Source organism: Saccopteryx bilineata, chromosome 3 (assembly GCF_036850765.1).
Source record: "Saccopteryx bilineata isolate mSacBil1 chromosome 3, mSacBil1_pri_phased_curated, whole genome shotgun sequence".
Taxonomy (NCBI): domain Eukaryota; kingdom Metazoa; phylum Chordata; class Mammalia; order Chiroptera; family Emballonuridae; genus Saccopteryx; species Saccopteryx bilineata.
The window spans coordinates 301,205,236-301,227,617 of NC_089492.1; the positions used below are offsets into that span (position 1 = coordinate 301,205,236).

The 22,382-nt window shown below is 43.3% G+C and overlaps 1 protein-coding gene and 1 pseudogene across 1 annotated transcript; both read right to left on the reverse strand.

Moving 5' to 3' along the window:
- Positions 1 to 2,387: 2,387 nt before the first annotated feature.
- On the reverse strand, positions 2,388 to 20,847 carry LOC136331927 (zinc finger protein 420-like). Its single transcript, XM_066271094.1, has 5 exons — positions 20,680 to 20,847; positions 17,178 to 17,393; positions 13,537 to 13,663; positions 8,430 to 8,503; positions 2,388 to 6,307 (listed from the first exon to the last, which is right to left on the reverse strand). The coding sequence occupies exons 2-5, from the start codon at positions 17,190 to 17,192 to the stop codon at positions 4,535 to 4,537; spliced, it is 1,989 nt and encodes a 662-aa protein (XP_066127191.1). The 5' UTR covers positions 17,193 to 17,393; positions 20,680 to 20,847; the 3' UTR covers positions 2,388 to 4,534.
- On the reverse strand, positions 14,477 to 16,323 carry LOC136331942 (LIM domain-binding protein 1 pseudogene; annotated as a pseudogene).
- Positions 20,848 to 22,382: the final 1,535 nt, after the last annotated feature.

The window sequence follows — 22,382 nt, forward strand, 5'->3', positions numbered from 1 at the left end:
GATACTGTATCCACTGCACCACAGCCTGGTCAGGAAAATCCTATGTATTCTTATTCATCAATGTCACCCCATTAAATATAATTTCTAAATGAAAAATAAAACAGGATTAATCCTTCAAGAACTTGAATTTGCCAGATTTTTAGATGACATCAATACCAAAAAGAGAAAGATAAATCAGTCTTAACATTAATTTTCAGTGCATCGAAGCACATCACATAAGTAAAAATAGTCTAGGAATTAAAAAGTAATTGCAAATCACATATCTTGCAAAGATCTAGTATCCATAATATTTGACCTATTCCAACAACTCAGTAACCACACACACACAAAAAAAAAAAACAAAAAAACCCCCCATTTAAATACAGATGAATCTCTTACTTTATGTCCATCAATATTTGCTTTATATATTCAGGTATTCCTACATTGGGCACATAAATGTTCACAAAGACTACGTCCTCTTGTTAAATGAATCCCTTTGTGATTAAGAAATATCCTTTCTCTTATAACCTGTCCTAAAGTCTATTTTTTCTCAATCATATCAGTACTCCAGTATTTTTAAATTTCCATTTGCATGAAATAATTTTCACAAATGCACAGTCCTCTTTTAATGGGATTTCTGAATTTTAAGATAATAAAGTAAAGCAAAAATTAAGTGGTATACATAGAAGAGAAGCATCTTTACCCAAGTTTCCCATCAGAGCTGCTCTGATCCGCGCGACTAATTTCCAAAATGAGTTTCTGGGTATCTACAAACTGTCTCCATGTTGACTCCATTACAAATCATCTGTACCACATGGGTCAGCTAAGTATGAGCAGTTATTCTCATATTTAGTATATGTACACAGTACATGATTAGATCCCTTACTGGAGCATAATTCTCTACAGATTAGGTTCCATGGGGCCATAGGTAAAGGTGAAATATTTTTTTTTACTTTCATTCTGTCTACTGATCTGAAGAGGGTCTCTTGTGTACAGCATATGTATGGGTCTTGTTCTCATATCCACTCAGCTACTCTGTGCTTTTTGATTAAAGCATTTATTTACATTTTAGGTGATTATTGGTAAGTGTATAGTTATTCCCAGTTTGATATTTGGTAATACAATCACAGTAGGAGACTTATCTTCCCACTGACTCAAAGGCTACATCTCCCAGACAGGAAACCAACAGGGGAAACAGCAGTCTTAAATGACCCAATGAGACAAAAATGAAGACAGAATGCTCTCTAAACCTAGAGACAGTGTCAGCTTCATTTGTTTTCCTAATGACCACAGAAAATAAAATAAATCAATGTTTGAACAATGTACATCAATCCACCCCCCCCCAACATTCCTCACTAGACTACCTTAAAATGAAACAACTCCCATCAAGCTGAGGACCTGTACTTTGTCCTGTAACAAAACAAAATCCATACAGCCACTGTTGCAGGCAGCTGGGTATGTATGAAACCTCAGTAGGTGCATAAAAAACACGAACGCTGCATACAGGAGTCTATAGGAAGTACAGAAAAGCAGTATCCAATATCTAGGTTCTAAAATGGCTGTGCTGATTCTCAGGGTGGGTGCGTGCATAGAAACCAATGTTGAGCACCTTGTGCAGATGCAGGACAGAACAGTGGAAGAGCTAGAAATAGCAGTTATTCTCATATTTAGTATATGTACACAGTACATGATTAGTACATGCAATGAATTTTGGTGCTTCCACTTTAAACTCTTCCCACCTGGAGTTCCTGGTAATGGTGACAATTACTTGAAATACACTCAAAGCACAGCAGGTGCCAATGGACATACCTCTAGCCATGCAGTGAACACAGAATGTGACTTTGCCTCCAAACACTAAAGAAAATGTCTCATCTGACTGGTGCCAGCAAAGTGGATAGAGCAGTGACCTGTGATGCCAAGGTTTGAGGTTTGAAACCCCGAGGTCACCAGGTTCAGTGCAGGATCAACACAATCCCAAGGTCACTGACTGAAGAAAAAGGTTACTGGGTCAGCTTTACCCCATGAGTTCAGGTACATAGGAAAAACAACCAATGAACAACTCAAGTGCTGCAACTACAACCTGATGCTTCTCATCTCTCTCCTTTCCTGTCTCTGTTCTTCAAAATAAAACTAAATAAATAATAAAAGAGGGAGGGAAAGAGAAAGAGAGAAAGAAACAAACAATAAGAAAACATTTCAATCATAAGCTGCAAAGATCTCTGGATTCCTCTGGAAAGAATGACCAATAGTTGGTTACATTCACGACTGAGAATGAAACCTGTTAAACTTGTCCTGATTCCATTTTAGTAAAGCAGAAGGTAGTAACATAAAATTGAGTAATTCTACGGACTCGAGTGAAAATTGAGACCATACAGATCATTTCAATTTTTAAACACACAAATGCCAGTCCTTTATTTAAAAAAAAATCCATATTCACATTCAAAAACAACCATTTCAGCATAAAAACATGAGTTGTGGGCTAGACTTTGTGAAATATATAATGGAAAACATACATGAAATTTTGATGTGTGTCACTGCATTAAAAAGACTCTGAATTACAAATCAAAACACTCAACGTTAGCATACCCAGTGCAAGGGAGAGAAAGTGAGATGCTGTGGCCATGGTAACTCAAAGAAGGATGGCTGTGATGTCTGCAGCTGAGAATAAAAATAATCAGAAAGAAACAAGAAATGGAAAATGAAAGAAACAATGTTTTCCTGAGTTGAGCCAGTTGTGCAGTCTGGGAACAGGTGTCCGCACTCTATATACAGTGTCCATGCCATCTTGGTATCCTGGGTGTTAGTCATCTCCCACCTGGTACTACTGCATCACTGCTACTGGGATTCAGGTCTGTTCATAACAGAGCATCTGTGACAGCACTATCTGTGTGTGTTCACTTTATGTAAATGTCAGAAGAACATAGTGACCGATGTCACCTAGTATTCACATGAACACATTGGCAGAGACGAGAAAATGATTTGGATGATGTCACTTACAAAAAATTGAGAATAACTTTAAAACAATATAATGGTGTTACTCTCCAATGGGAAAATGGAATATACAAACCAAATAAACCTTCATGTGATCTCTGTGAAATTTCCTGCACTTTCCAGTTGATTTCTCTATGCCACTACATTCCAAAGAGACCATTCTTAAAATCTGAGGCCATATAAGCAACATCTCATGATGAACAAAACAAGGAAAAAACTATGGTAGGCTTTTTTATTAAACACAAGAACGTAAAAAGGATAACTGCATTGTGAGTTTCTGTAACCAATGGTCATGAGTTTTTGGGATAAAATGTACAGAAATGCAACGTATAGAAATTCATTCACATTGGAAATCTGTGAGATGTCTACTTGGCTAGTAACTCATCAGCTCTCTTAAATTACCTATTGATGCATTATTTCCCTAGCCATCTGAAGATGTGCACACACATTTACTTCCTACTCCTATGTTTCATCTTCAGATTAGTAATGTACATATTGCATTTTTAAGTACCAAATCATGTAAACTTGTTTATGAAATAATACATATAGGCTCACAATGTAAAAAGAACTTCGTAATTATACTAGTTTGGACTTTTTTCAATTAGTAGAATCTGTGAAGCAGAGCACTGTAATAATGGAGGGAAGAGACCACAAGGGAGATGGAAACACATTTATAACTTATAAGCCCTGGAGAACTACACAGCACACCTGTAATCTACTCATGGAGGCCACAGCAGAATGCCCGCAGAGAGTAGCAGGAGCTGGAGCACGTGCCTTTACTGGGGGCACCTGGAAACTCTTCGGGGTTCTCAAGCTAAATTTAGATTATTCAAAATAAACCAAAAAGAGCAAGGTTTTGGTGAGTGATGCAGAGATCTTATTTAAGAGCCATACATAGTGAAAGCCCTGAGGTGTGAGAAAGACTATTGCTTGAAGAGTGTCAAGTAAGGTTTGCACAGTGTGTAAAGCTTTCCCATGTTCTTTATGTCTGTTAGTCTTCCATCAGGTATTATCAGATGTTGAGTAAGATGTGAAAGAGGACAAAGACTTTGGAACATGCAATACATTCCCGAGGCTTAATTCCCTGATGCTTGATGAGGCTTGAGCAGTTATGTTTTGCCGAATTACTTACTTTTTTACTGGTTCTCTCCATCATGAATTCTGCAATATTGTTCAACCTTTGAGCACAGGCAAAAGGCTTTGCCATGTAATCTACATTTGGAAGTTCCTCTCTAGCATGAATTATCTCATGTTCAGGAAGATGAGAACGCTCATGAAACATTTTGCCACAACCTCCACATTTGTAAGACTTCTCTTGAGAAAGAATTCTCTGATGTTTAGTAGGATTCCTCTGCCAAGCAAAGAGTTTATGACATTCCTTACAACTGTAAGGTTTCTGTCCAGTATGAACTCTCTGATGCTGAGTAAGGTTTTATGATTGGCTAAAGGCGCTACCACAATCTCTTCATTTGTTAGGTTTCTCTCAAGTATGAACTCTCTGGTGTTGACTAAGTTTTGAGGAGCACTTAAAGGTTGTGCCACATTCTCTACATTTATAGGACTTCTAACCGGTATGAATACTCTGATGTCGAGAAAGGTGTGACGACCTTCTAAAAGTTTTGCCACATTCTCGACATTTGTATGGCTTCTCTCCCATGTGAGTTCTTTGATGTTGAATAAGATGTGATTTCAAGATAAAGGTTTTGCCACATTCTAAACATTTATGAGACCTCTCTCCTGTATGAATTCTCTGATGTTCATTAAGGACTGAGGAACGGCTAAAGGATTTGCCACATTCTCTGCATTTGTAAGGTCTTTCTCCAGTATGAATTCTCTGATGTTCATTAAGAACTGAGGAACGGCTAAAGGATTTGCCGCATTCTCTGCATTTGTAAGGTCTCCTTCCAGTATGAATTACCTCGTGTACAGTAAGACCTGAACGCCTTTTAAAGCCTTTACCACATGCTTCACATTTATAAGGCTTCTCTCCTGTATGAATTCTCTGATGTTGAGTAAGAAATGTTGACTGGCTAAAGGTTGTACCACATTCTCTACATTTATAGGGCTTCTCTCCAGTATGAATTCTCCTATGTTGAGTAAGGTATGAGGAAAAACTAAAGGCTTTGCCACATTCTCTACATTTGAATGGTTTCTCTCCTGTGTGAATTCTCTGATGTCTAGTAAGCTCTGACTTACAGTTAAAGGATTTGTCACATTCTAAACATTTATGAGACCTCTCTCCAGTGTGAATTCTCTGAGGATCAGTAAGGGTTGAGGAACTAAAAGCTTTGTGCCATCCTCTGCATTTGTAAGGTTTATCACCAGTATGAATTACCTCATGTACAGTAAGACCTGAACGCCATTTAAAGTCCTTGCCACATGCTTCACATTTATAAGGTTTCTCTCCAGTATGAATTCTCTGGTGTAGAGTAAGTCCTGAAGGCCAATTAAATGTTTTACCACATTCTTTACATTTATATGGCTTTTCTCCAGTATGAATTCTCCTATGTTTAATAAGATTTGAGGAAAAGCTGAAGGCTTTGCCACATTCTCTACATTTATAGGGCTTCTCACCAGTATGAACTCTCTGATGTTTAATAATGGTTGCTGACTTGTTAAAGGCTTTGCCACATTCTCCACATTTAAAGGGCTTTTCTCCAGTATGAATAATCTGATGTTCAGTAAGAACTGATGAACTTCTAAAGGCTTTGCCACATTGTCTGCATTTGTATGGTTTCTCTCCTGTGTGAATTCTTTGATGTATAGTAAGCTGTGAGTTCTGGGAAAAGGTTTTGCCACATTCTAAACATTTATGAGACCTTTCTCCAGTATGAATTCTCTGATGTTTAGTAAGAGTTGAGGAACGGCTAAAAGCTTTGCCACATTCCTTACATGTGTAATGTCTCACTTTGGTGTGAATATTTCTTTCATGCATAGTAAGATATGAATGCCAATTAAATGTTTTACCATATTCTTTATATTTGTAAAGTTTTTCTCCACTATGGACTTTTTTAAGTCTATTTATGTTGAAAATTTCAGTGAAAGCTCTCTTATAAGAATTATAATTGTAAGCTTCCTCCTTGGTATGAATGTTCTCATCTTCAGTATGATTTGAAGATTGCTTAAAACATTTGACATATTTACTTCGTTCATTTCTCTTCTTCACAATATAAAGAACCTGATGGATACTGGAATGTGACATTTGGTTCAACAGTTTTCCATGTTTATAATGGTTCTCTGGAAACAGAGTTTTCTCAATTTGAATAGGAGTTGATTCTTGTTTAAAGACTTTCCAATGTGCATTGTATCGATAACTTTTCTCTCCGTTACGTGTACTCTGGTAATCATTGAAGATAGAAAGGCCATTAGTGAAAATTATCATTTAATTTAACATTGTCACATAGTCCCAAATAACTACTCTGTGATACCTATTAAACCAAGATGGTTGTATAAAATATGCTCCCAAGTTTATAAAAATTATATAGACATTGAAATGAAAAAAAAAATTTCTTAGTGGAATAATAAGGTTTCCTTGTTAAAGGCATTGCCAAATTGTTCACATTTAAATTTTACACATGCATGATAAATTTGTAAATGTTAGAAATCATTGTCTCAAAGTGTAATCCCACCCCATACATTTAAAACAAATCAGTACTGACCTGTGATGGCAAAGTGGGTAAAGCATTGACCTAGAATGCTGAAGTCTCTGGTTTGAAACCCTGGGCTTGCCTGGGTAATGCAGATATGGGAGTTGATGCTCCCTGCTCCTTGCTCTGTTTCTCTATCACTGTAATCATTTCATTTTTTAAATTTACTCCACAGATTACATAAGTTCCTAACTTTTAAAGATTTCTTTCCCAAGAATATATAATAGTAAAAAATAGCTTCTGATCTTCACTTTTAGAGATCCAATGATATGCAATGTAACTAACTTAAAAGAGTTTCCCAAATGTGTAATATGTTTTGCCTATTTAGAAAACAAAGTGTTAATTACAAATAATTGTCCTCCCCTGGCCAGATAGCTTAGTTGGTTAAAGTATCATCCTGAAGCACAGAAGTTGCTGATTTGATTCTTGATCAGGGTACACACGGGCAAATCAATGTTCCTGTCTTTCTCACCCTCTCTTTCTTTTGTTCTCTCTCTCTAAATCCAAAACAGTAATTTTTTTTTTCCTTTTTGAGAGAGATACAGGAACATTAAGCTGCTCCTGTATGTGCCCTGACCGGGAATTGAACTGGTAATCTCCATGCTCCGGGACAACTCTCCAGCCAGTGGACCTATCCAGCCAGGGCTTAACTTCCTTTTTATTTTCAGAGAGACAGAGAGAAGGGAGAGAAAAGGGAGGAAGAAGAAAAGCACTCATCTGTTATTCCACCCAGTCGTCCACTTATAGGCTGCTTCCCGTGTGTGCCGTTACTGGGGACTGAATCCACCACCTTGTTGTTTTAGGATGACATGCTTAAACAATTTAGGTAACTGACAAGAGTACAGTAAACATTAAAAAAAAATAGTCATTGTCCCATTGTGGCTGAAACCCTCCATTGGTTGGAGTGTCATCCAAATACACAAACGTGCCCTGGCCGGTTGGCTCAGCGGTAGAGCGTCGGCCTAGCGTGCGGAGGACCCGGGTTCGATTCCTGGCCAGGGCACACAGGAGAAGCGCCCATTTGCTTCTCCACCCCTCCGCCGCGCTTTCCTCTCTGTCTCTCTCTTCCCCTCCCGCAGCCAAGGCTCCATTGGAGCAAAGATGGCCCGGGCGCTGGGGATGGCTCTGTGGCCTCTACCTCAGGCGCTAGAGTGGCTCTGGTCGCAACATGGCGACGCCCAGGATGGGCAGAGCATCGCCCCCTGGTGGGCAGAGCGTCGCCCCTGGTGGGCGTGCTGGGTGGATCCCGGTCGGGCGCATGCGGGAGTCTGTCTGTCTCTCCCCGTTTCCAGCTTCAGAAAAATGGAAAATAAATAAATAAATAAATAAACAAATACACAAACGTTGCAGGCTCAATCCCTGGTCTGGCCACATACAGGAAACGATCAATGTTTCTGTCTGTCACCCCTGTCTGTCTCCCCACCGGCACTTTACTCTCCAAATAAATAAATAAATAACAAAAAAAAATAATTGCTTCAATTAGTTCTGTACATATTAACAGCCTTTCTTCTCACCACTCTTCCTGAAATTCCAAGGCCTTCATAAATTGTACATTATGAAAACCACACCTTCCATATCTTACCAGTATTTTTTTTTAATTTATTTATTTATTCATTTTAGAGCAGGGAGAGAGAGAGAGAGAGAGAGAGAGAGAGAGAGAGAGGAGAGACGGAGAGAGAGAAGGGGGGAGGAGCTGGAAGCATCAACTCCCATATGTGCCTTGACCAGGCAAGCCCAGGGTTTCAAACCGGCGACCTCAGCATTTCCAGGTCGACGCTTTATCCACTGCGCCACCACAGGTCAGGCTCTTACCAGTATTGTTTTAGAGAAGAAATCTTCTATTCCTGGCTTTTGAAGCAATCTCTGATCATCTTCACATGCTATAGCTGAAAGATACAAAATAAATGTTCACTGTTATGACACAAGGTGAATGGATGTATCAGCAATAACTGATGAAATTACATTTTGAGTACTCCAAAGGCAGGTTAAGATTTCAAGGCAAAACCAAGAAAGGTAACAATAAGGATAAGTCACATCAGAGGGGAATGAAAATTGGTTCCATTACAATATCTGCTGAAACACCCTGGCGCACAATGGCCATATGATAAGAAAACTCCCAATTCCCAATTTCTTCTCCAGAGACATAGATGAAGGTACTGTGTATTCAATGAACTGGCTGCTTTGTTACTTCTTGAGACCTTTTTCTGTTTTGCATGACCCAGAGAGCTAAGAAAATGGCAATACATTGTGAATGCACCATAATGACTGCTTAAAAAAAGTAACTGTTCAAACACACAGACTGCAGTACAAAAGATAGCTATGAAAAACGGAAAGAGCCTGACCAGTGGTGGTGCAGTGGACAGTGTCAACCCCTGAGATGCTGAGGTACCAGGTCTGAATCCCTGAGGTCTCTGGCCTAAGCATGAGCTCATTTGCATTGAGTGAAGGCTGAAATTTTAAGAGCAAGGTCATTGAGCCTAACCAGGCACAGTTAATAGAACACTGGCCAGAGATGCTGAGAACCCAGATTCAAAATCCAGAGGTAACCAGCTTGAGCGTGGGCTCACCAGTTTGACTGCGGGATCAGAGACATGAACCCATGGTTGCTACTTTGAGCATTAGGGTCACTGGCTTGAGCAAGGGTTCATTGGCTCGGCTGCAGCCCCCAGTCAAGGCACATATGAGAAATCAATCAATGAACAACTAAGGGGCCACTACTATGTCTATCACTCTGGCTAAAAAAAAGTTAAAGGATCATTTTTAAAAAAAGAAAAGATCAAGAATGTGAAAAATAATGTAAAGAAATAAATGGATTACAAAAATGAATGAAACTTTAGCATCTGCAGAAGCATGAACACATAAAGTAAGTATTGTGCTAAGTGAAATAAGTATGGCAGAGAAAGACATGTATCATTTAATGTCAATTCTACGTGGAATCTACAGAACACTAGACAGCCTGACCAGGCAGTGGCAGTGGATAGAGCATTGGCCTGGGATGCAGAGAATCCAGGTTCAAAACCTCAGTCGCTGGCTTGAGCATGAGATCATAGACATGACCCCATGGTCGCTGGCTTGAAACCAAAGGTCACTGAACTGAAGCTCAAGGTCACTGGCATGAGCCCAATGTTGCTGGCTTGATCAAGGAGTCACTGGCTCAGCTATAGCCCCCTGGTCGAGGCACATATGAGAAAGCAATCAATGAACAGCTAAGGTGCTGCAACAAAGAACTGATGCTTCTCATCTCTCTCCTTCTCTATCCATATCTGTTCCTCTGTCTCTCTCGCTAAAAGAAAATATACATATATATAAAGGTCTACCGGAAAGTTCTGTCTGTTTCTATCACAAGTTTCGACACGTAAGCACATGTTTATTTGGCGCATATGTGCCCCTCTATTTTTATCACTTAATGTATACATACTGACGTAGCAAATTAACTAAAACAAAGTTGATTCACATTAGTCTTATGTGTAAAGCGATAGTGTACCCATGGCTACTGATAAAGTTCATTTGCGCCACTGTATTTTCTATGAATTTCAACAAGGAAGAAATGCTTCAGAAGCATGTAGAAATTTATTGAAAGTGTTTGGTGAAGGTACAGTTTCTGATAGGACATGCAGAAGATGGTTCGAAAAATTTGAAACAGGTGATTTCGACCTTTCTGATAAGCCACGTTCTGGGCCACCATCTTTGATCGATGACGATGTTGTTAAGACCATGTTGGAGCAAGATCCTTTTCTGACAACATCGGAGATCACAGAAAGGCTTAATTCAGCTCAGCAAACCATTTCGGACCATATTCGGAAGATTGGATTGGTGTGGAAATATTCAAGATGGATGCCGCATGAATTAAGTCAGAAGAATTTGTATTTTGTTTTATTCCAAAATGGACAGAACTTTCTGGTAGACCTTATATAAACAACCACAAACAGACTCACAGGTACAGAGAACAGAGTGATGGCTGCCAGAGGAGAGGAGAATTGAGAGACTGGATCAAAAAGATGAAGCAATCGAGAAAAACACATTGGTAGTTAGAAAGTGGTCTTAGGGATGTAAAGTGCAGCATGGGGACTATAGTAAATAATACTGTATTAACTATGCTGGGTCCTGGAAATATCACAGGGAACACTTTCAGACATTGTAAAGTATATGAAGGTCTAACCATTATGTTGTATAGCTGAAAACTACTACAAAATAGTATTAAATTTAAAAAATGCAAAATAGAAATAGAAAATTTATCCCTATAATTCTGTATATAAAAGTTCCACTGATAAGAAAGATTCTTCTATATAACTATACTTTATAACTGAGTGTTATATAACCCTGTTGCGAGCCAGCCACGACTAGTATATATATTCAGGTTCTGAGCGAGAATGGTGCAGAATTAAGAAAAATACACTTAAAGAATTAAAGATGGGTTCCGGAGGGCTTTGCAATTACTGCTGGCAGAAACACCACCCCCAGAAACCGCATCCTCAGTTATTTATAGGGCAAAGTGGGCCATTAGCAAATCAATGACTTTTCTGATTAGTTTCCAAGGCAACCCAAGAATCCCATCAAATGCAAAAAACTCCACCAATACTTAACATCCTAACCTTACAAAGAGAGGAATTTGCTTCCAGTCTTTTCCGGAGAACATAGGGGGGCAGGATGAGCATCACAGCTAACATGGAGGTGTGCGGCAGGGCTCAGCTTTCTGCAAGCGAGGTGGGGGGTTGGGCAGACTGTCAGCTTAAGCCAGTTCCCCACACCTCTGTCCCCCAGAAATCCAAACTCTAAAACCCTGTTGATTATTTGGTCCCTGACAGTACCCAAACAGCAAACATTTTGCATCATGACATGTATTATACAGCAAAAACATTCCTTAGACAACGCATTCAAAAATAACTGTAAAGGATAATTTTAATAAAGATATATTTAAATGACATGAGAAACTTTTTCAAGTTTAATATATTTCAACTACTCTTACACAAAATGGATAGGCTGTAAGGTACCTCATAGGAAAAAAAAAAGTTTTTTAAAATAAACCATTAGAAAGTTGCAAAATATGAAAAAAAAATTTAAACATTTGAAATTAAGTACAGCATGATTAAAGAACATGCTGAGAAAGCAAATGAAAAACCTCATTTTCTTTTGCCTGAAGTAAACTTCAATCGAAGAATAAAGCCTCTTTCTATTTAAAGTGATTAGTAATTCTGTAACCCACTTCGTACCAAAGAACATTCCTGCATGTTGTATCAGCATTGTGATTACAAAAGCACAAATATAACAAATATCTCATCAGAAAGTGAAAACACAAAGGAAACAGTCCCAGGCAGCTCTGGACTGGACAGGAGAGAATTACAGAATGACAGTGATGACGAAAGCAAGTAACATGGACACTTTCCTACCTGCTGGGCAACATTCTAATGTTGCCTATGGCAGTAACTTATTGAAGAACTCTATGAGGTACACAGAGACATGAAATTACTCTAACGTGGAAAATAAAAAATACAGGTTGAAAAATTTTAATTATAGTTCATACTAAGTGAAAGGACCTTTTGAAGTGAAACAGAATTAGATCTTCGCGCTTTGCGGAGGTGCCTTGTGCTGTGATGAAATCACTGAGTCTACAGTCTGTAGGGTCTCGTGGGAAACTTCCACAGAATTAGAAATAAACCAAGAAACATGACACCTGTTTTTCTGCACTAAATTTCAGGATCTCAACAATCTCCTCCAAAAACTCCAAATGAGAAAAAAAACAACTTGTCATGTAATTCCTCAGCTACGTGCATAGGTTTTCTCAGGTCCCCAAAGTGATAGAGTGGAGTCAGACCACGGCAGCCCTCACAGTCCATGGGGAGGACCCCGCCCCCACTGCTAATGTGATGATGGAGGTCACTGGAGCAAAAGCAGAGTCCCGAGAGGATGCAGGAGCACGGGACGTGCTGGAGACCAGCTGTCCCTCTATGACAACAGGGATACACCTGGGCCTCTCACAGCCCTTTCCACTGCAGCAGCTTCCCAACCACACTGTAAGGTCTGGCCTCCTCCCTGACCTTTAGATCTCTCACCTGTGTCATCTGCCTCCTCATCCCACCTGGAAGGATAGTGTCCTTTTCCTTCACATCCCAGTGCTTCTACATTTGCTTTAAAAAGAGGGCCAGGATATCCAGACTGATGGTGGCACACTGAAAAGGGTGCTGACCTAGAACACTGAGGTCCCAGGTTCAAATCCTCAAAGTCACCCTCTTGAGTGCAGGCTCACCAGTTAGAGCATGAGTTCTCCATCCTGAGCGTGGGAATATCAACAAGATCTCTTGGTCACTGGCTTGAGGCCAAAGGCTGCTGGCTTGAAGCCCCAAGGTCACTGGCTTGACACTGGCTCAGCTTCAGCCCCCAATCAAGAAACATGAGAAGCAACCAATGAACAACTCAAGTGAAAAAATTACAAGTTGATGCTTCTCACCTCTTTCCCTTCCTATCTCTCTGTCTCCCTGTCTCTAGAAAGAAAGAAGAAAAAAAAAGACAAGGGCTGAGTTACAGACATCAAGATATGCTTACTAAAAAAGGGAACATGGGTTTTGATACAGATTCTTCATTTTCCGATTAACTTCATTTTCCAAAGGACCTGGATTGACTTCATGCCCAAGTGAGAGAACATAGTACAATATTATAATATTCTAGAAATTAATTATCCAAAATATTGTTTTCTGTTAGCACATTAATTATTCTAAACAACATGTAGTTTTCAGACACTCATTTCTGATTAACGTACATCATGAAGTCTGTTTCTACACCAGCAAACCCCCATATTTGTTCTCTGACAGCAGAACTCTAAAATCTACCCTGCAAGGCAGAAGCTCCCACGTGATGTTCCCCCTAATGAATGAAACAAAACACTGCAGGTAGAGAATAAGCTCAGGAAGGAAGTCATCCTCACCCAGGGAGACCAGGTTCCTGTAGTTCTCCAACATCACATCCATGTACAGTTTCCGCTGAGCTGGGTCCAGGCATTCCCACTCCTCCTGAGAGAAATCTACAGCCACATCCCTGAAGGTCAATGGTTTCTGGAAGAAAAGACACATTAACAAAGGGCTATAGGCAGAGTTCACAATTTCATACAACATGAAAACAGGGTTAGAAGTGGTTTTGACCTAGGAGAGAATCCTCAATTATCCAGTAAGATCATTTTCACACAGTAATACTGTCTTTTTAAAAAAGGGTTTTTGTTCTTTTTTGCTTTTCACTTTATTCTTTTCCATCCACTAATACTTCCTAATGTATATTCTAACACTGAGTAACGAGGATGACACATCCACAAACACACTCTACAGACTTTACTTTTCAGGAAAATAAATTTTAAAATGAAGGAATCACCCTGGCTGGGTTGCTTCGCCCTTTAGAGCACTGTCCTGATATGCCAGGTGCAGCTTCATCCTCGGTCAGGGCACACACGAAACTCAAACAATGGACGCATAAATAATTGAAACCGCAGATTCGTGGCTTTCTCTCTCTGAAATCAATCACTGGAATAAAGGCATCACTACAAGCGATGTGGGTTTGTCAGTGTTGTATTTTTATCATTCACAATCAGTTGTGTATTTGCCAGCTGGAAAAGTCATGGTGAGTTAGAAATATAAGTACTTCTTGAATTTGGACGTGGACAACAGTGATGTGCAGTTTTCTAAAAATGCTGATTCTGACTCAAGAGTTCTGAGATGGGGTCTGTGTTTCCACACAGCTAACAAGCTCTTTTTACCAGCGACACCAGTGTATCCAGTCCATGTGCCACACTCCTGAATAGCACAGAGAAAGAAAACACAGGAAAAAATTCATACATGACTTGAGCTGAAAAGATTTTTATAAATTTTTTTTTTTAAACTTACATTTTTAATAATATTATTTTTTTAAAAACTTGGAGCTGGGATAGGTGGTGGAAGGGAGGAGCCCAGAGCTTTACCCCTCTACTACCAGCCACCTAGGGGGAGGGTTCGGGAAGGGCACGCAACCAAGCCCCATAACTTTAAGTCCCTAAGGGCTGTGGGTATAAACAACCCCAGGCTTGAAATGGGTAGAATCAGGAGGATGGGAGCCCAGAACCTGGGGTGAGAATGGAGGCAAATGCTCTGGGGGGTGGTCAGGACATTTCTCAGAGGCCCAGGGTCCACGCAGGCATCCACATGAGAACCCCCTTCCCCCAAAAGGCTCTGTAGAGGTGAGGCCCAGCCCAGGGCCACTGACAGGCAAATCTTGGCACCTGCCCCCAGTGAGTCCAGTTCCTCCCTGAAGTGGGTGGATGGAGGCTGCCCATTTTAGATGCTCAGTTTCTTCATTCTGTCTTCTGCTCCCTGGGGCTTTGAGGGGTGGGGCAGGCAGGCAGAGCACTAGCTGGCTCCGGTGAGGCCCTTACTGGGAGGCTTGTGATATGGGGTTCTCCGATTTGCTTTCTTGGCTGGATGGAGGCTTGCTGTTCCAGGGGCTGTTGGCGCCCAGGGCAGGGGAGTTGTTAAAGCTGTCCTCGTCGTCAATGCCGTTGGCCGCATCAAACTGGGTATTCTCCAGCCGGGTGATGAAATTCTTGTCCTCGTCCCCGAACTCCCCGCCCATCAGGGTGGGCTCCTCCACCACCATCACATCTGGCTGGAGAGGGCCAAGGTGCTGGCTGGGCTTTTCTTCTTGCTGTTGCTGGTGTTGCCACCCCTCCACCCCCCCACCCCCAGCTCATACTGCTGCCCCCTGACATCTTCCGTTTCCGCCGTTTGCTGGGCTGCTGCCGGGCGGGCTCCTCGGGGGGCGCTACCATACGCTGCCACTTCTGGAAAAGGCAGGTCTTGAGGCAGTCACGAGGGCTGAGGCTGTAGGTCTTGTGGCGGGACATGAGCTCCTGCATGGGCTCGAGTATCACACAGAGTCGGAGGTAGCTGAGAGTGGAATTGGACAGCCCACACTGTGTGATGTTTTTGGAGAGCTGATCCAACATCTGGGGGTCCTGGGCATGCATGGCAAGGATGCTGCAGGGGATGAGCTCCCGGTGCTGCCGGATGCTGAAATGCCATGTCTTTATCCGCATCATGTCGTCAAACATGAACTCCAGGTACAACCGCCCCTCCACACACACCTGGGTGAACATAGGTTTGCCGTGCTGGGTCACCATGCTGCCCTGGTCACAGTCGAGGGACACAAAGTTGCTGTGGAATGCCTCCTTGGGGTGCTTAAGAACATAGTACAGCTCCGTAGCACCCCCCTCAAAGATGCTGCGGAAGTAGCGTGGAATCAGGGTCCGGCCAATGGTATATCTCTTTGGTCCATCTTCCAGGCAGAAAGTGATGGTTAACATGGCATCATCCTCAAAGAACTCAGTTGTGAAAGCATCCCACCAGAGATTGTCACACTCCTCAGTCCAGTTTTGAAGCCGTTTGTTAAGCTCGAATATTCTATAGTCAGTTTGGTTGCCATATGGTGTGTGCCTCCCAATCCCAGGCTCCAGGTATGTAGGCGGGTACATAGGAGTTGGGCCTACATCCCGATCTAGCATGGTGCTGGGATGGAATGGGGGGAAGGCGTTGCCGTTTGGGGGCTCCTTCGGTGAGTACAGCTTGAATGACTTTGAGGAACAACCAGGACAGACACAGCCCACTGACATCTTCACATAGCCTGCCGCTGGGGGCCCAGCCGAGTCACAGTGCCCGCCCCGCGCGGGGACAGGCCGGGCATGAGCCGCCGCTGCCGCCGCCGCCGCCCGCAGCCCCTGCTGCCCTCACCGCTGGCCCGGCCTCGGCCCAGTGCGGGCGGGCCCTGGCTGCTGCGAGGAGCCTGTCAGGCGCGGAGCAGCTTATAAATTTTTTGTTTTTACAGAATAAGATGCATAGCAACCACAATACTACGTATCTTAAAATTTATTATGTGTAATATTAGAACTAGATAATTCTTCCCCTGTTGTTGAGACTATTTTGTTAAACATACAATGACGAGTAGACCTTCAGTTTTACTGCAAACATAATCTACAGTTTTTGCAAGTTTCCACATGTATCCCTCCACATTCTGTTCTTTAACACTCCGTTTAAATAGCAAGACTTTCACACCAATCTAGTGAGCAAGTCTCTTCTAGCTGCTCTTCTCTGTCAGAACTTCCTCAGTTATTCTGACCTGTAGAAAGTGCATTTCCTCAATCCTGTCCCACAGAGGTGACGCTGCAGCCACATGAACCAAAGCCTAAACTCCTTTCTTCACTGATGCCCAAGCCTCTAACCATCCCCACAGGGATGGTGGACACGGTGCCCTCCCAGGTTGATCTGTCACAGAGGGGATGTTTCCAGTAGTTGAAGGGCATTAATTCATGGTGGGAATTGTTCATGCCCTCAAGGAGACTACATAGAGAGAATGCAGAGAAGGCTCTGGGAAAAAGGAGGGAAGTATATAAGCTGCTGACCCTGACAATTGAGAACAAAAAAAAAAAAAAAAAAGGAAACCACCTCACTAGGCAGGAACATCAGAAGTAGAGAATTAAAGTTTGTGGGTCCTAAACCCACTGAAGTTAGGAGGAAAAGCAAACACAGCCTCTGCCCAGGACACATCGCTTACCTGAGAAGCAGCCATTCTGTCCCGGTCCTGCTCCTGCTTGTTTTCTCAGGCGACAGTATATTGAGGAGTCAAGTCTGCATTTTGAGAATGTGCCACCACAGGTGTCCACACAGCCCCTCTATCCACTTCCACCACACTCACAGACAGAAGGACCCAGAAATGCTGAGAAGGCCACACTCTCCTGTCCTTCCTCACTGGAGTCAGCCAACAGTGCTCCTGCAGGGAGACCACACTGTATTATTTTCCTGTCTTCACCTGTCTGTCCTCCCTCAGACGTCCACACATTCCCACAGCAATGAGAACGGGCGCTGCTCTACTGAACGCCCAAACCCAACACAACACCCTGTCACCTCCCCTGACCATCCCTGCAGAGAGTGGGCTCCCAAGCTTGCTTCAGCGCTGGCTTGAGTGTGCAGTCACGGACATGATCCCATGGTCACTGGCTTGAAGCCCAAGGGCACTGGCTTGAGCAAGGAGTCACTGGCTCAGCTGGAGCCCTGCCCACCTCCACAAGGCCCATATAAGAAAGCAATCAATGAACAGCTAAGGTACCGCAGAGAATTGATGCTTTTCATCTCTCCTTTCCTATCTATCTGTCCCTCTATGTCCCTCTCTGTTCCTGTCTCTCCCTCTCTCATAAAAAAACCCTCAAACTTCTGGGTACTGTGAGGGCTTGGGGTTAGAACTTCTAGAATGACCTGCTCCCCGTGCAGAATTACTTCTTTTACAGGAAATTACAGGAATTATTTTAAAAATAAGCAGTGATGAATTCAGGTTTTGAGGCTGAAAACATAGTAAAGAGTTTACCCATGAAAATATGTGCATCAAATTATCCAGTGAGGCCCTGGCCAGTTGGCTCAGTGGCAGAGCGTCAGCCTGGCGTGCAGCAGTCCCGGGTTCGATTCCCAGCAAGGGCACACAGGAGAAGCGCCCATCTGCTTCTCCACCCCTCCCCCTCTCCTTCTTCTCTGTCTCTCTCTTCCCCTCCCACAGCCAAGGCTCCATTGGAGCAAAGTTGGCCCGGGCACTGAGGATGGCTCTATGGCCTCTGCCTCAGGCGCTAGAATGGCTCTGGTCGCAACAAAGCAGCGTCCCGAATGAGCAGAGCATCGCCTCCTGGTGGGCATGCCGGGTGGATCCTGGTTGGGCACATGTGGGAGTCTGTCTGACTGCCTCCCCATTTCCAACTTCAGAAAAATACAAAAAAAAAAAAAAATTATCCAGTGAATAGACTGGCTCTGTAAAAAGCAAGTTTCAGGTCAATCCAAGCCATACTTCAGTGTTTTCAAAGTGGACAAGGGGGAGTTGAGGAGAACAGCTCCTTGGTGGGTCACAGTAACAAATTCAACAATCCCATAAAAAACAAAAAACAAAACCAAGAACAAGCTGCTGAACATTAGATGAACTCACCAAAGTAGGTTCTGCCTGTTAAGATCACAAACATCCTGCCTGACTAGGCAGTGGCGCAGTGGATAGAGCATGGGACTGGGACACAGAGAACCCAGATTTGAACCCTGAGGTTGCCGCCTTGAGGGTGGACTCTCAGGCTTGAGCTCCGGCTCACCAGCTGGAGCACAGGGTCACTGGCTTGAGAATGGGATCATAGACATGACCCCATGGTTGCTGGCTTGAGGCCAAAGGTCACTGGCTTGAGCAAAGGGTCACTTGCTCTGCTGTAAACCCACCCCACCTCCACCCAGGGGGTAAACGCACATATGAGAAAGCAATTAATGAATAACTAAGGAGACTAAGGAACTGTAATGAAGAATTGAGGCTTCTCATCTCTCTCCCTTCCTGTTTATCCCTATCTGTCTGTCACAAAAAAATTTTAAAAAAAGGAAAATACTAAAATTCTCTTCATATTCCTTGAATAGGCATCACATGGTCACAGTCACTTCTTGTCCCAGATCCCCTCCCTCTTGCCATCCCAGGCAATAAGAAGAGACCTGTGACAGACAAGTCTCAGACCTTTGAGTGAACAAGGGCTGCAACTGGATGCAAATGATTGCAAAATTCACAAATTAAAATTTGGAGATTTGTAATTCTCATTCAAATATTTTCAGTACAGTTGTCCCTTGCCATATCATGGTTCATTTTACGCGGTCTCACTGTATTGCAGATTTTAAAATTGTATTATATATATCTCTCATTTTGTATTGTGGATTTTTCTTTATATCATGAGGTTTTGCAGTATATAGCTATTTTTATATATTTATTATTTTAATTACTTTTGTTGTAAAATAAGCAAAATATGTGTGGGAAAGGGTTATAAGAGTGTGGGAAGGGCTTATAAAGCCTTAAAATATATATAAACAACAAAATAAATATAAGGTCGCTCCTTTGCAGATTTTCACCTATTGCAAGGGGTTCTAGAACCTAACTCCTGCGACAGACGAGGAACCAAAGCAAAACAATTCAGCAACTGTTAAATAGATTATAAAGGTATAAGCCCATGTATAAAGCTGTAAACCCAACTTAATCATGCACATCCTATAGGCTCAACATTCAGCAGGTCTGGGTTCCCCTTCTTCCTGCTTCTCTGTATTTCTGTCTGTGGATCTGTTTCTGTCTCTTCCCTGTTTCTCAGCACTGTCGTCCTTTCCTGTGTTCCCCGTCTCCCCTCCCCTGCTTTTTTCCCACTTTTGTATATTCCTGTCCCTACACCTTTTCCTTGAAACCTATTTCACCTTTAACCTACTCTTTTTCCCTGATTTTTCTGAGGGCTCCCATCTCTGTGCATGTCCGCGTCATTCTCTCCCTCCGAATGCCTGTGTCCCCTTTCCTCTCGACCCCAAAGCTGACTCAGAGTTGTTTCTCCCTCGGCTCCCTCATCCCTAAACCCCTTTCTGTCCCTGCTCGCCCCCCCCCCCAGCTCTCCTCCTCTGAGCCACTCCCTCGTTCGGAAGTGCCCCGACCTGCGCCCCCACTTCTGCTCCCCAGCTCCCTCCCTGCGCCCTTCTCTCCGGGCCCCTCCCTCTCCTCGGGGGTTTCTCCCCTTTCTTCCCTTCGCGTTCCTCTCCCCGGTTACTGTCACTCTCCCCGTCGCGGTCCCGTCTCCCCGCACCCTCATGTTGCCGTCTCTTCATGGCCCCTCACTGACCTCTCCTCCCCTCCCGTGTCTCTCTCCGTCCACTGACCCCTCCCAGTTCCGCTCTGCACCCCGGGCCCCTTCGCTGTCGCCGCTCCCACACAGCCCTCCCCGCGCGGGGGCCGGGGGCTCTTCTGGGGACCCCGCGTTCTCGCCCCGAATCCCCGCCCCATGGAGTGTGTGCTGTTCCTGGACCCGGGCCTCTTATTAAATGGTGGGGTCTCAGGAGGGGGTCCGAAGGTCCACAGGCCTGGGGGGGGGGGCAGTCCAGGCTCCACGGGTCCACGGGACGAGAGAGGCCGGGCGGGGGGAGACATGGGCGGGGCGGCCTGAGTTTCCCGAAACCGACTCAAAGCCCCCACCCGGCACCGAAGCGGGCAGGCTCAGGGCCTCTCACCGGGACTCTGCACTCACCGCTGCGGGCTCGGGAGCGGGGCTCTCGCCGTCCGCAGCAACCCTCAGGCTCCCAGCGTGCAGGAATCGGACGGGGAGGAGCGGGTTTAAACCACGAAGACAGTCACAAAATACCCGGCGACCTTCGCTACAGCCGCTAAGCAGTCGGAAAAAAGCTACGCGTGCGTACTGACTCTAAAGCTGGGCGGCAGGGACCGGCTGTTTGAGCGCTTCTGGCTGTGGGCGGTACCTTAATAATGACCAATCAGGAATGAAGCAACAGGAAAAGTGGGGCGGGACCAAGGTGCGTCGTGTCCTGGGCGGTCCTACGTTTTTGTCACTGGTTACAGTGTTTTAGTGGTTATTGAATTCGACTAAGGTAATATTTGGTAAGGCTTAAATATCATCATTACTCATAAAATTTATTTATTGATTTCTATTTTTAGGGAGAGAGAAAGAAGAGGGAGAGGGGATGAAGCAAGAAGCATCAACCCATAGTAGTTGCTTCCTGTATGTGCCCTAACCAGGCAAGCCCAGGTTCTGAACTATCGACTTCAGCGTTCCAGGTTGATGCTTTACCGACTGCGTCACCACTTGCCAGGCTTACTCTTAAGATTTCTTTCCCAAAGGTTAGTATAATGATGAGTCTGGCTGGGTAGTTCAGCTGGCTAGAGTGTCGTCTTGCTATACCAAGGCTGCAGTAACACCGTCAGGGCACATGTAAGAAATAAGCCATGAATGCATTAATGAAGGGGACAACGAATCCATGTTTCTTTGTCCCTCGCCTCCCACCCCACCTTAATATCAATTAATTTTTAAAAAGGAAGGAACACTGTGATGGCACCGCAAGGATTGAATGTTGAATAAGAACTTTGACCTACACGTTTCTGTTAAGATTTTTCTTACATATCCCCGGTAGAGTTCCTCAGACGGTTAGAGAATCTTCCCAATATTACAAAGTTGTGGTTTTGATCCAGGGTCAAGGCATATACAAGAATCAATGAACGAGCCTGACCAGGCGATGGCACAATGGATAGAGCCACGGACTGGGACCCGAAGCACCCAGGTTCAAAACCCCGAGGTCACCAGCTTGAGCGCGGGCTCATCTGGTTTGAGCAAGGCCCACCAGCTCAAAGTTGCTGGCTTAAGCAAGGGGTCACTCAGTCAGCTGTAAGGTGTCGTAACAACGAATAGATGCTTCTCATATCCCTCCTGTCTGCCCCTATCTGTCCCTCTCTCTTACTTTCTGTCTCTGTCAAAAAAAAAATAAAAAGGGAGGGAGGGAAGGAGGTTGGGAGGGAGGGAGGGAGGGAAGGAAGGAAGGAAGGAAGGAAGGAAGGAAGGAAGGAAGGAAGGAAAAAGAAAAGAAAACGATACTTAGGAACCAACGCATGGAGTGATTTCACAAAATCATTGCATGAAACTTTCATCCTATCAGAATCAACCTTAGAGATTAAAACAATTATGTAGAATAGTGTAATCAAGTTAAAAATATGTAAAATTTGTTTTGTAGTTTTCACAACTGGAGAGAATCTCTCCTGGTATCAATCCCAATCTTTGCAATAAAGAAAACTTTCGATCTATTCTTCATTAATAACACAATATCACAGTTATACTAGTTACAGAAAAACTACAAAAGTACTGTTTGGAAGGAGTTTCATCAGGCTGAGTTTTCACATAGAATCATAAATGCACACTGGGGGAAATAAGAGTATAATTAATTA

Bases quoted from the DNA above. Each gene is read 5' to 3' on its own strand.
- LOC136331927 (XM_066271094.1), bottom strand. The intron at 8,504-13,536 runs GTGAGGATGACT...TGTATCTTTCAG, and splicing joins CAGGAACCTGGTCTCCCTGG to CTATAGCATGTGAAGATGAT. The intron at 6,308-8,429 runs GTAAGAGCCTGA...AATGATTACCAG, and splicing joins TCTTCTCTAAAACAATACTG to AGTACACGTAACGGAGAGAA.